This window comes from Chlorocebus sabaeus, chromosome 25, assembly GCF_047675955.1.
Source record: "Chlorocebus sabaeus isolate Y175 chromosome 25, mChlSab1.0.hap1, whole genome shotgun sequence".
Taxonomy (NCBI): Eukaryota; Metazoa; Chordata; class Mammalia; order Primates; family Cercopithecidae; genus Chlorocebus; species Chlorocebus sabaeus.
The window spans coordinates 86,530,396-86,547,307 of record NC_132928.1 but is presented as its reverse complement, the minus strand read 5'-3'; the positions used below and the strand labels follow the sequence as shown (position 1 = coordinate 86,547,307).

Here is a 16,912-nt window from a genome sequence, read left to right as displayed (position 1 = left end):
CAGCTGTTAATGAGACACTAACCTTCACTCTTAATCTAACATAATTACCTTCTGATTATGAAGTGAGAGAGTGAAAAATAGCTTAGACAGTCAACATCTGCCTTGCCATTTATGAAAGGCACATAAATCCAGGTGTAAACTCAGCAGAAAAAAATGTTTCCTCCAAGCACACGGCAGGGCTTTAATGTGTCCAAACAACTCTCTTCATTGAGCTACTGCTCTTGTGTTACTCACTGAAAAACAAAACAAAACAAAACACCTGTTTCTTTAAAGTCACAGACTATCTGACATTTTTTGAAATTTTATCAGTGAGGTGAAATGTTTTTCTCTGTGCTGGAGAATCTAAGTCACTTTGATGCAGAGGAGAAATCTCAATTTCCAACTCAAGTGCAGAAATTCAGATTAAAGATTTTTTAATGCAACAGTCTGCATCTATGTTACTTTTGGAGTTTCCAGGAAAAGAAGACCCCCACATCTACTTTTTGGTTGGGACTTATCATTGTTCCCTTTACATATCCTACTTGGTAATATTCTATCAAAATATTGCTTCATTTAAATTCCACCTAAACTCCTTTCTTCCCACAAATCATGTGATAGCTCTATTTCTTCCTAGGTTTGAAGAAATAGTCCATGGTTCCCCTGATGTGTGTTCCCTATCTTTGAAATGGGTCAGAAACATCTTGTTTATGTATAAGTTAGTTCCTGGTGACCTTAGACTAATTGTGTGTATAGGAGGATGGCAATGATCAGAAGCAGAATATTTGGTCAAATGTTAATTAACACATTAAAGGATTCATTTATTCATTAGTAGCCTATTATTGCATGACTATGTAATATAATGTTAAACAGAATAGAAATGTGTTTTTTCCTCAAAGCATATATATGTCATATACTTATTATCTATGTTATATACATTATACATAAAGTGACAAATTTTGATAGCTGTAATAAAGAAATAATGTTCAAGAAGCAGTGATAGGCAATAGGCAGGATGTCCTCCTCTGATGAGGTTACATGCAAGGACCAGAAAGAGATATAAGAGAAAGATTGAGGTCTTTCTTAGTAAAGAGTTGTTGGACCAAAACTGGAGGTGTAAAATAGTGTGCTCCCTTTGAGGGAATAAGTCAGAGCATTGGAGGTGTAGCTGGGGAAGCAGCTGCTAGCCCATGCAAAGCTGAGGGACTGTGGAGAGCAGTAGGGGCTTATTCTTAGTAAAATGTAAGCATTCCAAAGAAGAGCGATACAGCACAACTAATGTTTTTGTGAGATTTTTCTGTGTGATGTGTGCTGGACATTCAGTAGCAGCACATGTTTGTGAAAAAGAGCGTTTCCAGTGTTTTTATGCTTTTCAGCCAGTATGTTTAAGGAAAATTATTCTTTGAATTAAAAGAGTAGCTAAATATAATTTAGTATTAATAAAATTAATAAACTATTAATATTTAATTAAATATGGTCTGTGATTTACACATTATTAAATTAGAGACAAACTCTAAAAGTTTCTTACTGGTTTATTCAATAATGTGGAGTAAAATTTTTTTTAAAGTTCATCTTTCAGATATATCCAACTAAAATGAAACAATTTTTTCCTAAATAAACATAAAGATCATATATAAATAGTAAATAAGATATGTCTAATTGCACAGGTAGATTAGACATCACTGACTTAAAATTAAAAATATTTAAAAAGCTAAAAGCAAAATCACTAACCAAATAGTCAAATTCTTTACACAGTAGTTATTTTTTCTTTGTTGTTGCTTTTTATATTCACCTTCCCTTATGGATGACTTGATATATTTTTTATTTGATTAATACGTAAAGTAGGAATAGAAATACATAGTTTAACAAATTTCCTTTAGAACAATTTATTAAAAGTAACATAATTCTCTCAGACATTATCAAATAAATAAGCATGCTTAGCAGTTAACTTTATAATTCAGAAACAATATTTCATTAATTTAAAAAAACACAAAATATCTAAATGTATATTCAATTAAAACATTTATTTTTTGATCCACAATATTATTAGCCCCTCTTACCTCTTGAAGTCTAAAACTGAATGAATCAAAAATGCAGAAAATATTGCAAAACCCTTCTCATAAGGGCGCTTAGCCTTTATAAATATATGAAACAAGTGGAAGTAAATATTTGCTTTTTAGCAATTCGTTATTTACAGCAATTCCTTGAATTCATTTATTCATTTTAATTTTTTTTTTTATTTCTATAGGTTATTGGGACATGGGGTGGTGTTTGGTTACATGAGTAAGTTCTTCAGTGGTGACTTGTGAGATTTTGGTGCACCCACCACCCGAGCAGTATACACTGCACCCTATTTGTTGTCTTTTATCCCTCACCCCCTTCCCACCCTTTACCCCTGAGTCCCCAAAGTCCATTGTGTCATTCTTATGCTTTTGCGTCCTCATAGCTTAGCTCCCACTTATGAGTGAGAACATAATGATGTTTGGCTTTTCATTCCTGAGTTAGTTCACTTAGAATAATAGTCTCCAATCTCATCCAGGTCACTGTGAATGCCATTAATTCATTTCTTTTTATAGCTGAGTAGTATTAAATCATATCACAGTTTCTTTATTCGCCCGTTGATTGGTGGGCATTTGAGTTGGTTCCAGATTTTTCCAATTGCGAATCGTGCTGCTATAAACATGTGAGTGCAAGTATCTTTTTCATATAATGACTTCTTTTCTGCTGGGTAGATGCTCAGTGGTGGGATTGCTGGATAAAACGGTAGTTCTATTTTTAGTTATTTAAGGAATCTCCACACTGCTTTCCATAGTGGTTGTACTAGTTTACATTCCCACCAGCAGTGTAGAAGTGTTTCCTGTTCACCATATCCAGAGCAACATCTATTTTTTTTATTTTATTTTATTTTTTTTGATTATAGCAATCCCAAGAGCGCAGGACTTACTTGGTGAAAACGGGAATCCATTCATTCATTTTTGACCAGTGTGTTTGTAGTCAGTAATTTAAAGTTGAGTGAACTAAAACAAATAATGCAATCTGGATAGCCTGTTTCCTATCCTATGTCTTGTCTAGACTTCAATTAAAGTTTCCACGTTGCCTATATGTTTGTTTCTTTTGACATAAAAAGAAAATAAGATATTTTAAAGATATTTAGCTGGTAATTCTATATGATATATATTACAATCATTGTTAGAAAAAAGAACAATTGCATTTTTTTGTTTTGTTTTTGTTTTGTGACGGAGTCTCACTCTGTTACCCCGGCTGGAGTGCAGTGGCAGTAACTCGGCTCACTGCCAGCTCCGCCTCCCGGGTTCATGCCTCTATCTATCTATCTATCTATCTATCTTTCTATCTGACATCATCATGTCTATTGTCCTTGAAAATAGATTTACTATAAACTGTCAAAATTTCTTCTGAGATAGCTTTTTCATTTTCACTTTTTGGACTTGGCTGTTTGATTTTAAGAATAATGCAACATTGGAAGGTTTTAATGTCATCACTTTTGGTACAGAGGATATAATAAACACTACTATTATAGATTCTGTTACCATTTTTCCTAATGGTTGTCTTTTTCTTAACTTGAAAAGACTTAGTACCACAATTACAAAGTGGTGTGAGGTTTATAAAATGTTAAGAAGGACTTTGTTTCATAGTGAAACTAACTATGCCTAATCAATATCACTCTTCCAGCGAATACGGAACCCGAAATGATTCTTGGATATCAGCTCTTATTTTGCCTCTTTCTTTTCTACCTATTCATGTTATAATGGCCTTTCTGTCTATTTGACCTTGCTAAGATTTAGCTCTCCATAGTCATAGGCAAATGTGAATTTTTCAACAAGTGCATCATAATACAATCTTGTGTGAATCCTGACCGATTAATCAAATCACTAGACTGAAGAATCCATACATCCAGCCCTTTATAGAAGTTTCCTAAACTTGTTCCCCAATGCTAATCATGGTAACCACTTTCTACAGTGCAATATATTTCTCTATGCTATAAAATATTGGAGTAAGAATCAGGAGAAATTATAGTTCTGATTCCAGCTCCACTACTTATAAGCTAAAAGCACATTGACATGGCATTTAAACTTTCATAACTCCAGTGTCATCATTATCATTGTGAGAAATAAGGCTACTAACACTGTCCTGTGAATCTTAGGGAGCTCATACATATCTCCAGTACATTTTCTAAGACCCAGAGTTGGATCTAGGTTTCAGTAGTTCTTCTCTAGCCCAGCAAGGTATGGTCATTCATTTGATCAATGAACATTGGCTGCCCACTTAATATGGCCCAGGACATATTGCTAGGGAAGCAGGAGCCTAGGGGAGCTAGAGTGACACCATTTTAAAATCAATTCCATCTTAAAACTAGCAAGGCACATTCCTTACTAGTCATGACCCAGGGTCCTAAGATTTTCACAGCTAAGGAAGTAGCTTGGTAATGCCTATGAGGACAAACTCCTACAACAACAGAAAGTCCAGATGTCCCAATACCTGTAACAATATATGTTTTCAGAATAATTGTGGCTATAGTCACTGTTAAAGTCACACTGAACTAAGTATAACAGGACATTTTTCCGTGTGCATGATTTTATTATGCTAATCCTTAAGCTCCAGACTCCACTAACCCACCTGGAAAACGCTTACCTACTTGGATTTGCCAGCCTGATGGCTGTGTGGCTGCACTGTTTTCCCAAAGGTTGCTCTAATAATGGATATGTGACAGAAATCTCTGCTCTCAAGGGATAAACTCCCATGTCTTTAAATTGATGCCTGATTATTAAGCTACATTCCACCTTCAACCCTTCCACTGGGCACCCAACCCAAATGGCCTCATTCCATTGTTTCTAGCCTCTTTGCCTTCATTCAGTATGTTTCTTCCCTCTGATATTTTCTATTTCATTTGCTTTCCTCTTTCCTTGTTTCAAAGACAATCCAAATTCCCTCTCCTCCATAAAGCCTCTAATCTAATGCTCCCTTGGGAGAGGATATCTTTTAGTATGAGCTATTACAGAACTTTGTGATTCATTTTTGGCATTTATTATTATTTTTCCTGTGATACGAGGTATTTGATCTATTTTATCTCCCTACAAATGCAAACTCCATGAGATCAGGTGTATATCTTATACTGTCCACCAAGTCTTAAGCACAGATTGCTTAGAAAATTCTCACCTGAGGCCATATAGTTCAAGAATAGAGAATGCGGAATTGAATCTCAGCTATATCTCATTCTGACATCTCTGTTCTTAACCATTTCTGCATCAATTTTGCCTTCACAACTCCCAGTACAGTGGTTACCACCTCTTGGTTGGTTGGAGAAAACCTCAATTCATATGATTTTGCAGCATACTGTAGAGAATATGATTGGCATGTTTACCTTTGTTTGATTTTATTACTGGAAAAAGTTGTTAATCTGTGAAAGAGAAGTCAGGCTTTTTAAAACACAAAATATTTATTGATTTCTTATTTGGGCAAACATATGGTAGATAAGGTATAAATAGTTCTTATTTTATTGATGAAGAGACTGAGGTACAGTGATTAAGGGTTTTGAGACAATTATTGGTGGGACTGGGACTAAGACCAAGATTTTCCAACTTCTATCCATTTTTACCTTGCCATTATATGTTTTTGTGAATATTTCTACCTCTAACTACATGGAAAACAAAACACTTACTGTCCTTATTTTATTATATCACATTGATGGCATAATTATGAATACTTAACATATAAATGAAGGAAAATACAAGGAATTCATGTTTATTAAATGTTGTTTTATGTAACAAATACTTTTTAGAGATTGCAGCTTATCTTTTGTAAAATGCTAAAAGATAAGTATTATTATTCCCACTTGGTGTGTGAAAAAACTGAGGCTTAAAGAGATCAAGTAACTTGCCCATGGTCACACAGCTGGAAAACAGAACCTATGGAAGGCTCCTGTATAAATAGTCCAAAACCTGCATGTTTGCCAGTAGTAAGTGGAAAGTGCAGCCTTGGATTGATTTTCTTTTTTTCTATCACTTCATGTTGGCAAATTTGTTGACCTCTCTGAGCTTTAGTTTTATTCTCTTTAAAATTAGGGCAATGCCTAGCTTATTTCACTTAACATGATGATCTCCACTTCCATCCATGTTGTTGCAAATGACTGGATCTCATTCTTTTTTTTTATGGATGAATAGTAAATAGAAAAAGAATAAGACCTATTATTCAGTAGCACAATAGGGTGACTATAGTCAATAATAGCGTAATTGGATATTTTAAAATAACTTAAAGAATGTAATTGGATTATTTGTAACTCAAAGGAAAAATGCTTGAGGGGATGGAGACGTCATTCTTCATGACGTGCTTATTTCACATTGTATACCTGTATCAAAACATCTCATGTATGCCATTAATACGTACACCTACTATGTATCCCAGAAAATTAAAAATATTAAAATAGTTTAAAATAAAATGAGGGTAATATCTGTTTCAAATGATTATTGTATGAATTTAATAAGATTTACAGTGGTTTGTTTATTGTGTGAGTACAGGAAATGAGAAAAGGTAGCCCTGTAGCCACAAGGTCACTGATCAAAGATTTAGCAATGGGATTCCAAAATTCCTGATTCTAAGGCAACTGCTCTTTCAATTATAATATGTACTTGGTTTATAGTTAATGGTATAGGAAAGCCCTTTTTTGTTATATTTCACAGAGCATACCTGATTTTCACAATGGTGAAAAAAAGAAACTGAAGGCTAGATCTGGACTGTTTCTGAACCGTTAACTCTATATCTGTGCATTAGCTACAGGTGGTTCTTTCCCCAAAATAAGTTGTGATATGACTAATTTTAAACTAGATCAATTACAACTTGTGTACAGATAAACCCCAGTAAGTCCTAGGTTTTTTATCTTAAAAACTCTTCAGTGCCTTTCATGATGAATATGGCAGCTCTACACTTTAAAGCAACCATTGTGTTCCCCTGACTTTTAACTATGTTGCACTGGAGGAAGGGTTGAAATAGAACGATGATTTATTATAAGTATTCAAAACTGTTATTATGACAGAATTTCAGCACATCTGGGAAAATGTTAGCTTTTCCAAGATCTCAATCTGCTGCTGATACCTGGCATTCTTGTTTTCAATTGAGTATTTTGTAGCCTTTAGAACATGTGAATAAAAATTATGTAATTTTTTCTTGTCAGTCATTCACACATCAGGGTTAATGAGACTTATTTGAAAAGGGCCTGGGGATGCTGGTGGAGGGCATGGGGACCCACAGCACCCAAGGGAAGTGGGGGTCTATTTAAGATACAAGACAGGACTAATTTTAGATGGGAACAGGCAAGCTAATCTTGTAGACATTACAATCTTGCTAAAATTAGCTTTAGAGATTGCACCCAACTTTATCTTTGAGTCCCAGAGTTCTTGGATTTTCTGAGGGCCAAGAAGATGTCAATATATAAAGTTGACAAAACTTTGATGCCTGCTACCTTTTGACATCAGGCAGAGAAGGTCAAAGAAATCCCGTGGTTATTAGTTGAACCCAACCACTTAACCCACTAAAGGGAAAGCTGAGGACAGAAAAAGAAGACAATTTTATTCCTTAATTACAGCTAGTTACCAGCAGAACTTAAATCCCCGCTCTTAGCCTTGGACTTTGCAGAGTTACTGATTTAGTTAGTGGCGGCAGCAGATTCAGAAAGACAATACAGTCACTGAAAGCACAGCAAACTCCTTGTTGGCAAAAAAAGCCTTGTGTTTATACCCTCTAGAACCTGGCACATACATAACACTTAAAATATTTTGCTAAATATATGAATGGATAGATCTCAGATTGGGTTAAATTCTCGCTCACACCAACCCCGTTCTCCATGTTTTTAACTGACTTCTTTTGAGAGTAAAAAAAAAAATCAACATTTGGACCTGGCATTCCTCATGACCCCAGGAAAAAAAAAAAAATGCTTCAGAGTGATTGGTTATTTCTTTCTCCTATTGAGTCCTGTCCCAATTTCTAATTAATATGTAAACCGGCTTTGAATAAGAAATGAATGCATCTTGCCCAGTATGTCTTTCAAAAATACTAATTTAGTTTATATTTCTTTCAGATTGTAGAGTTAAGGATTAGAGCCCCCCCTTCAGAATTTAATATTCACTTAGCAAGGAGACTTGGGTAGTGTTTATCAAAAAATCATTTGCATTTTCTATCTCCTTCCACTACTATTATTTACCTATGACAGAAACAGATTTTCATTTTGTGTTATTATTGAGGTTTTTTCGAATTAGTTTTTTGAAAGCAGCTTTCACATCTCTGTTCTGCAAACTGTAGATCAAGGGATTCAACATGGGGATGATAATCGTGTAGAACACAGAGGCCCACTTGTCTTGGTCCAGAGAGTAGCTGGATGTTGGCCTCAGGTACATAAACATGACTGTGCCATAGAAGAGGGTGACGCCAGTAAGGTGAGACCCACAGGTGGAGAAAGCCTTAAGGTGGCCTTCGGCTGAACGCATTCTGATGATTGCAACGAGGATAAAGGTATAGGAGATGGAGATGATGAGGATGGTGCTGAATTCAATGAAGCCACACAGACTGAAGAGCAAGATCTCACTGATGTAGGTGTCTGAACAAGAGAGGGCCAAGAGTGGTGGGATTTCGCAGAAGAAATGGTTGATGATATTGGAACCACAGTAACTCAGGCTGAAGGTGAGGGTAGTGTGGGCTACTAAACTTACTAGACCAGCCAGGTAAGAGCCCAGCATGAGAGCCAAGCAGACCCGCTTGGACATGAGGGTGCGATAGTGGAGGGGTTGACAGATAGCCACAAAATGATCATAGGCCATGGCTGCCAGGACATAGCACTCAGCATCCACAAAACCCACAAAGAAAGCAAACTGGGTGGCACAGCTAGAGAAGGAGATAACTTTGTGCGTTGTTAGGAAGTCAGCCAGCATCCTGGGGGCAATGGCTGAGGAGTAGCCCAGGTCAACAAAGGAGAGGTTGCGGAGGAAAAAATACATGGGTGTGTGAAGCTGAGTGTCTGTTATAATTGGGATAATCATACCAACATTCCCCACTACATTAACCAGGTAAACTATGAGGAAAACCACGAAGAAGATGATCTGCATCTGAGGGTCCTGGGTGATGCCCATGAAGATAAACTCAGTCACCACTGAGTGGTTTTCTGTATCCATTGCTTCAAGGTTGTATGTGCCTGGATTTAGTTTACTGATTGGATGTAGTAAATTCCCTGTTACTGAAAATATTCAAACTAAAGACAATCATATGCCAGATACATATATATATATATATAGTGTATGTGTGTATACATATAGTTCTACAGTAAATGAAGGCTTTGTTTAGGATGATTCGTAAAAATCTCTCCAGTAATTAGATTCTATGACTGATAGAATAACCCAAATGCTTTGTTAAAAGCGGTGATGTGTCCTCTCCACGTGCCCATTCACAACAGAAGGAAGTGTTAACTTCTTGGGAATGGCAACTTCTGCTTCTCCAATGACCTTGGTGTTCTGGGGTAATTTATCACATGGTACTAGATGTTTGACTCAGTCTGCACAATTGTGTGTCTTATTAATGAGTAAAGAAGAACAGCGTTGGGTATTTCTTCTTTCTAAAACAAAGCAAATATAAATGCAGATAATGAATAAACATTAATTTTCGTTACAGGTAGACACAAAGGAAAATAAGTGACACAAAGACCTCAAAGTACAATGCATCACACATATACAGAAAGTGAAAAACTTGGAGCAGAAGGTCAGAAATACAAGAAAAGACAGTAAAAGATAATTTTTTTAAAAGCCGGAGATACTGAGTAGCCTGAGAAAAATAAAAAGAAACATATTTCTGATTTAAAAAACTTGTATCCATAACATACCAAGACATTTTAATACCTAATAATAAGAAATCCAACAATCCAGTAAGAATCGGCCAAAAATTTCAATAGATACTTACTCATCAAAGGAGATAGCCAAATAACAAATAAATGCATAAAAGTGCTCAAATATTCATTAGGGGAATACAAGTTAAAAACAATAAAATAATGTTACATACTAATGATTACAATTTAAAAAAACTGACTATACCAAGTGTTGACAAGGAAATAGAATAATTGGAAATTTCATCATTATTGGTAGAAATGGAAAGTAGTACAACCACTTTGCAAAACACCTTTGTAGTTTCTTATAAACTCAAACATATGCATACCAACTGTATGATCCAGCCATTAAATAACTGTACACAGGTGACAGGGTAAGTAAATTAGGGTATGTCCACAAAATGAAATGCTACTTAATGATTAAAAGAATCGGATTATTCACACATGCAATGTGGTGAATGAATCTCAAAATAATTAAACTGAGAGAAAACAGGCAGATAAAAAAGAGTATACCTTGTATGATTCCATTTATAAAAATCCAGAAAGTGTAAGACAATTAATATTGATAGGAGGCAAGATAATTAATATTGATAGGAGGCAGGATAGAGGTGTGTGTGAGGTGGAACGGAGGGGAGGGAGTATCAAGAGGCATGAGGAAACTTTTGGGGGTAATGGATTTATTTACTATCTTGACAGTGATAATGGTTTTGTGAGTGTGTGTATATATACACACACACACACACATACACACACACACACATATATATGCATACACACTTTATATATATATATATATAAAGACATATCAAATTTTATACTTTAAACATATTTAATTTGTTGTACATCAGTTATATACCTGAATAAAGCTGCTACCAAAAAAGAGAAAAATACTTGTCCCTACTCCAGTTCAGCTATTTCTCACTACATGTGAATGCAGACATGGTTTCAGAGATGAAATTGATGAGGAAATAAAAACCTAGGTTGAGGGGGCTGGCAAAGTCACTTGATGATTCTCTGAGTTGCAGAATCAGCCATTGAATTCGGGGCTACCAATTGCCTATGTAGTGCTGTAATCAATGGATTCATTTTTCCCTTTATTTCTTCATGCAGGGATTTTAAAATAACCCACCAGGAAAAAACAAAACAAACAAACAAAAAAACAGCAAAGAATGATATACTATTTGTCAGCATATTCTTCAACTTTAGCAAGAGAAAAAATAATCCTAGTGTTGAAAATGAACCCATGTAGCCAACCTTATACTTATACTGTATGTATGTATGTATGTATGTGTGTATGTATTATTAAGATGGAGTTTTGCTGTGTCTCCCAGGCTGAAGTACAGTGGTGTGTTCTCAGTTCACTGCAGCAACCTCCACCTCCCAGGTTCAAGCAATTATCTTGCCTCAGCCTCCTGAGTAGCTGGGACTACAGGTGCTCACCACCACGCCTGGCTAATTTTTCTATTTTTAGTAGAGGCGGGGTTTCACCATATAGGCCAAGCTGATCTTGAACTCCTGACCTCCCAAAGTGCTAGGACTACAGGCATGCGCCACCGTGCCTGGCCTATACTTGTACCTTTATAGGTGAGGAAACAGACACTAATTAAAATGCAGATACCAGATTGCAGTATTTAAAGGAGTAAGAGATAACCTTGTAAGAAGCACTAGGAGTCAGTACTCTAATCCACAGCTGAGTATGTGCCAGTCAATCCATTTCATTTGATTGGAAATGTAATTATGAAATAATTCCTCCTCCCTTACAGATTCAAGGCTCTGATTAAATAAAGCAGTGCATTAGAAGGTGCTTCAACAGCCATAAAGTACCCTGCCTGCTCTCATTTATAGTGGACAGACAATTTCAGGTTTTACCATCTGCTACTCCTGATTTTCAACATAATACTCAGCTTCTTGGAGTCATAATTTTTCATTTGTTCATTGGGGCTAATAATGCCTCCCTTAAAAACTTTCTGTAAGAATTGATTACAATATATACAAAGGGCTGAATTTAGTGACATCCTGTGCTAGGTGTTTAATGCAATTGGCCATTGTGTGCAAGTATAGATGTTTTAATTCATTAGATGAGTATGCACTCATAATTCCTAGAAAAAATGTTTCATGCTTATTCCCTAGAGAGGATGTATCACAAACTGCCTGAACTCTTAGGGAGACACAAATTTAATTCTGTAGCAATTCCATTAAATGATATTTAGAGACAAGGATGTAATATTTAAAATTGAGCTTGACTAAGGCAAAAGGAAAGAAAACCTCTGCACTTTTCTTTTTGGTCTCATATAGCCAACGTTCAGCCCATTAGACTCAAAGAAATGGTAGAACATTCAGCAAATAAGCATATTCCATTGTTAATAATAAACTCAAATATTTAACAAAAGACCAGCACAAGTATTCTGTTATGGAAGTAAATAAAGGAAAAAATGTATTTTAGATTTTTATGTATCACTTGCTTTTTCAAGTTCATATGAAAAGAATAGTGGCGCAAGAGTCTGGAGATCCTGGTTATAGTCCTACGGTGTTTAAAGAATAAATTGTTTGACCTCAGTAAATTGCTACATTAGATGCACCTTTCCTATCTGTGATACAGATGGGGTGGTGAATACAAATTCTGTAGAATCTTCCATTCCTAGCATTTTTTGAATTTATACTTGTAACGAGATATCCTAAAAACCAAACCCATGATCTTTGTCTTTTTTCAATATTAAAATGGCAGGGAATTTGTGCCAAGCAGAACCCATGCTCAGAGGGCACTGGGCAGCATAACACTCCACCCAGCAGGTCACATCGCTTTCTACATTCTGACCTATGACCTGGCCTGCTTTCTACCTGTTGGTGAGAGGTTGAGTGTTCCTCTTCTTTGATGGATCAAACCAAAGATATATTCTGAGAAGAGCTGAAACACGGTGAATTAATCTGGTCGTCGTCTGAGCTACTTGCTCATCCCACCTTCGCTCCTGTGTGCAGGAGGTATTTAAGTGTCACAAACAATTCCCAGAAGAAATATGATGAAATACTTTATGCACTCACAGGAAACACAAAGGTTTGACGAACTGTGATCCTCCAAGGAATTTCACTCTTTCTCCTTCAAATTTAATGATAAAAGAAGGAAACACAGGGGAATTTTTTAAAGACATTCTACTGATGATTGAGTTAGTAAGAAGCACTGCATGTGGTGTTTGTGCAACCCAAGATGCCTACATAAAGAGAATTAGGGAGTAGTTGAGAAAAGTCTTTTTGCTGATGTCTGAAAGTCTTTTGAAAGAGGAGGTTACTTTCTGTGTTTTGTGAACTGGCATATATGCATTGCTGTAATGCTTAGAAAGAAATAAATACGAAGTTATTTCTAATTAAAAACAAAAATAAAGGAACACAGGGAAACCCTGGGTGGTGTTAGATATTTCCATTACCTCGATTGTGATGTTGATATCATGGGTGTTTGCTTATGTCTAAACTCATCAAACTGTACACATTAAATATGTGTAGTTGCCTGTGTATCTTTATAACTCAGTATAGCTTTTTAAAACTAATTTTAAGTGGCATAAAAGAGCTGCCACAAACAAAATCTTATAGAAGTGTCTTGGAGAAACCAACATTTATCAATGAAGAAAATGAAGAAGCATAAATTAAAAAGCAGTAATTCAGAGTTCTGTGTACCTGCCACCATGAACTTTCTGATGTGTCTGGTCATTTTCCATAAACTAGAGGCCATTATCCTTAGCACACTAAGGCAGGGACAGAAAACCAAATACCACATGTTCTCACTTATAAGTGGGAGCTAAATGATGAGAACACATTGACCCACAGAGGGGAACAACACACGCTGATGGAGGGTGGAGGGTGGAAGAAGGGAGAGGATCAAGAAAAATAAGGATACTCGGCTTATTAGCTGCCTGATGAAATAATCTGTACGATAAATCCTTGTGACGCAAGTTTACCTACGTAACAAACCTGCACATGTACCCTGACCTTAAACATTACAAAAAAAGGAATTAGTTTACATTTTCTTTTAACTTTTACATGAAAGAAACTTCAGGTACTTCCTCTGGCAAAAAGGAATTTTTGATTTCATTCACTAGCAGATTGAAGAACTTTCTTCTTTCTGTTTCTAATCAAAATGCAAAAGGATCATTGAAATTTCACTCAGGCTTATCTTTTTGCTGAGGCACTGACAGGGTTCTTTGAAAATAGTTAAGAAACAGCTAAAGGTCCAGGGCGGTGGCTCATGTCTGTAATCCCAGCACTTAGGGAAGCTGAGAGGCAAGGATCACTTGTCTTTGTTCATAGACATTTGAGTTGGTTTCCAGATCTTGTTATTAGGAAAAAATGCAATGATAAACAGTTAACTGCATATGCTTTTCCCTACTTGGTCCAGTCTATCACTGGGGTGGTTTCTTAGAAGAGGAATTGTTGGGTGAAAGGGAAATTTAATAGGCAGTTTTGCTAAATGTTGCCAAATCTTCTCAAGCAATGCATGTATGCTTCTTTCCCTGGTCTTTCCGATAAAGTTTATTGTCTAGGTTTGTATTTCTCATATAAATTTACCTCTTCTATCTATCATTTCGCTATCTATCTATCTATCTATCTATCTATCCATCCATCCATCCATCCATCCATCCATCCATCCATCCATCCTATCTATCATCTATCTTCTCTCTCTGTTTTTGCTGATCTTAAAGATGGAAAATGTTCTTATAAGCTAGTTGTGATTCGTATTTTCTCTTGTTAGGAATAAAAATATTGTTCCACTCCCAACTTTTTTTGTTTCTCAACTTCAAACTTACCCATCTTTGCCCTGCTTTGGTCCTACGGCACCTGGACATGGTAAATTAATCCTTCTGGGTGGTTCCTTGCTTGCGAGGCCTGGCCAGGGAATGTCCCTGCTGTGTAGCAGAACACAGCAGTGCCCAGTACAGCCACATGAGAAGGAGCCACACAGGAGGGTGGGGGCCTTCCAGTTTGTTTTCCTACTGTGGATGCTCCCCTCAGCTGTAGAGGCAGTGGCTGCTCTGTGTCTATTCTTCCTGTTTACTTTATACTTTTCTCAATCACTTGATAATTAATTTAATGTTACCAGGTGATAATTCTCTATATTAAGTTTTATCCATTACAATTGCTGTGTGGCTTCATGTCTCCTGACTGGATCCTGGCTGTTAAAAAGACTGAACTTTTAAAAACATTAAAGGGCCATTTATTTGCATTTCTATTTTTGGGTGGCGAATTTTATCGGTGTACATTTCTTCTGTCTTTTGGATGTCTTTATTAATCTTCAGAGCTTTTAGGTATTCTTTATATATTGGAGACATTTATTTGGCCTGGTACATAAAGTAAACCCAAGTTTGTAAATATAATTGTATATTTTCTGTCCATTAGATTTTGGTTATGAGTATCTGATCAATTGCATGGTAAGCTACTTTTTCCCCCAGAAGTAATCCCAGGACCTTAAATCTACACTGAATCTCTCAAAGTTTAATTGGTGAGCTGGGATTGTAGTCCCTGGGGTGTTAAAAGCATAAATAAGCCATACCTTAAGTCTAGGCCCTTTATCCCTGTAGGGAGTCCCTCTTCTCCTCTATTCTCTTTCAGAACTATTTATTACTTTAGGTTCAGTGTATGTAGCACATAGTGACTCTATGGGTTTCAGTTTTCTGAACCTCAAATATGCAAAAACATAGAAAAAGCACACCAGGCATCCCACCTTCTGTGTATCACTAAGGGAGCATCTCTTCCTCTTTCTCCCCTAATAAGTTGTATATTATGTTCTCATTATTTTAATTTTTTGCTATTTTTATTCTCTGAGATTTATCATTGGAATCACATAAATATTAAACCAGGAAAGATCATCCAGGAAGAAATTGAGATCACCCACAATATCAGGTATTCTAAAACGTGTTATATGAAAATTGTAATAATTTAAAGCATGAATCGCAAACCTTGCAGGTAGAAATGTCAATGCATTTCTTAATTTTGAGGAAGAACAACTTGGATGAATATATGGATGTAAACTGCTGATCAACTACAGCCAAAAATTACATTGTAGTTTAAACATGTCCCTAAACTTGGCCCATTACCAATCCAGATAAGTCTGTGCTTCTGATTATGTAGATTTTCAAAGGATTGAAATGTAGTTGCCTTTTCCAAATCTTGACTAGCTTGTCTGACAAGGTGGAATCATGTCAAGTAGATTGGACTGAGGTGATCCCTTTATTTTAAAGAGCAGTCTTTAGCAGACACTGATCCTGGAAACTGATATGATTTTGTTTGATGAATTTTACAGGTTGTTTTTTAAAAGCCAGGAAAGGAGACATAACATTAAAACCACTCATTTGTGGCCATCCACATTATACTATAGTGAAGACTGATTATTGTAGCAAAATATTTTAAGTTTTATTGAGATCTTTTGTCATGTCTAAACTAGTTCATCTTATATCCTGAGCTTAATTCAATGCCTGGCTCATGATAAATTTTATTTATTGTGGTGAGAGCACTTAACATGAAATTTACCCTCAAACTTTTTAGGTGCACGATACAGTATTGTGAACTACAGGCACGATGTTGCACAGCCAGTCTCTAGGACTTACTCATCTTGTGTAACTGAAACTTTACACCCATTGTACAGTAGATCAAGTGAAGAAATATGTGATATATGGCACAAGACCTATAGAACAGGCAGGGAAAACTTCTTCTGGCATCAGAAAATCTGTCCATTTCTGAGATCACTATATTCACCTCCTTAGACCACAATGCTAACCGATGAATGTAACTGGCTGTGACTAAACTGTCTTTCATCAACCTACAGACTTTAAGATTGATGGAAAGATCACTTGGACTTGGGAAGGGGAACATCACACACTGGGGCCTATTATGGGGAGGGGGGAGGGGGGAGGGATTGCATTGGGAGTTATACCTGATGTAAATGACGAGTTGATGGGTGCTGACGAGTTGATGGGTGCAGCACAGCAACATGGCACAAGTATACATATGTAACAAACCTGCACATTGTGCACATGTACCCTAGAACTTAAAGTATAATAATAATAAAAAATAAAT

At 36.2% G+C, this 16,912-nt stretch overlaps 1 protein-coding gene across 1 annotated transcript; it reads right to left on the bottom strand.

The window, feature by feature from the left end:
• Positions 1-7,937: 7,937 nt before the first annotated feature.
• LOC103231066 (olfactory receptor 5AR1-like) lies at positions 7,938-9,177 on the bottom strand. The gene has a single exon (XM_007990186.3). It carries the CDS (start codon positions 9,150-9,152, stop codon positions 8,208-8,210), a length of 945 nt encoding a protein of 314 aa, XP_007988377.3. The 5' UTR covers positions 9,153-9,177; the 3' UTR covers positions 7,938-8,207.
• Between the last annotated feature and the right edge of the window lie 7,735 nt (positions 9,178-16,912).

Bases quoted from the DNA above. Each gene is read 5' to 3' on its own strand.
- LOC103231066 (XM_007990186.3), bottom strand. From the start codon at position 9,152: ATGGATACAGAAAACCACTCAGTGGTGACTGAGTTTATCTTCATGGGC.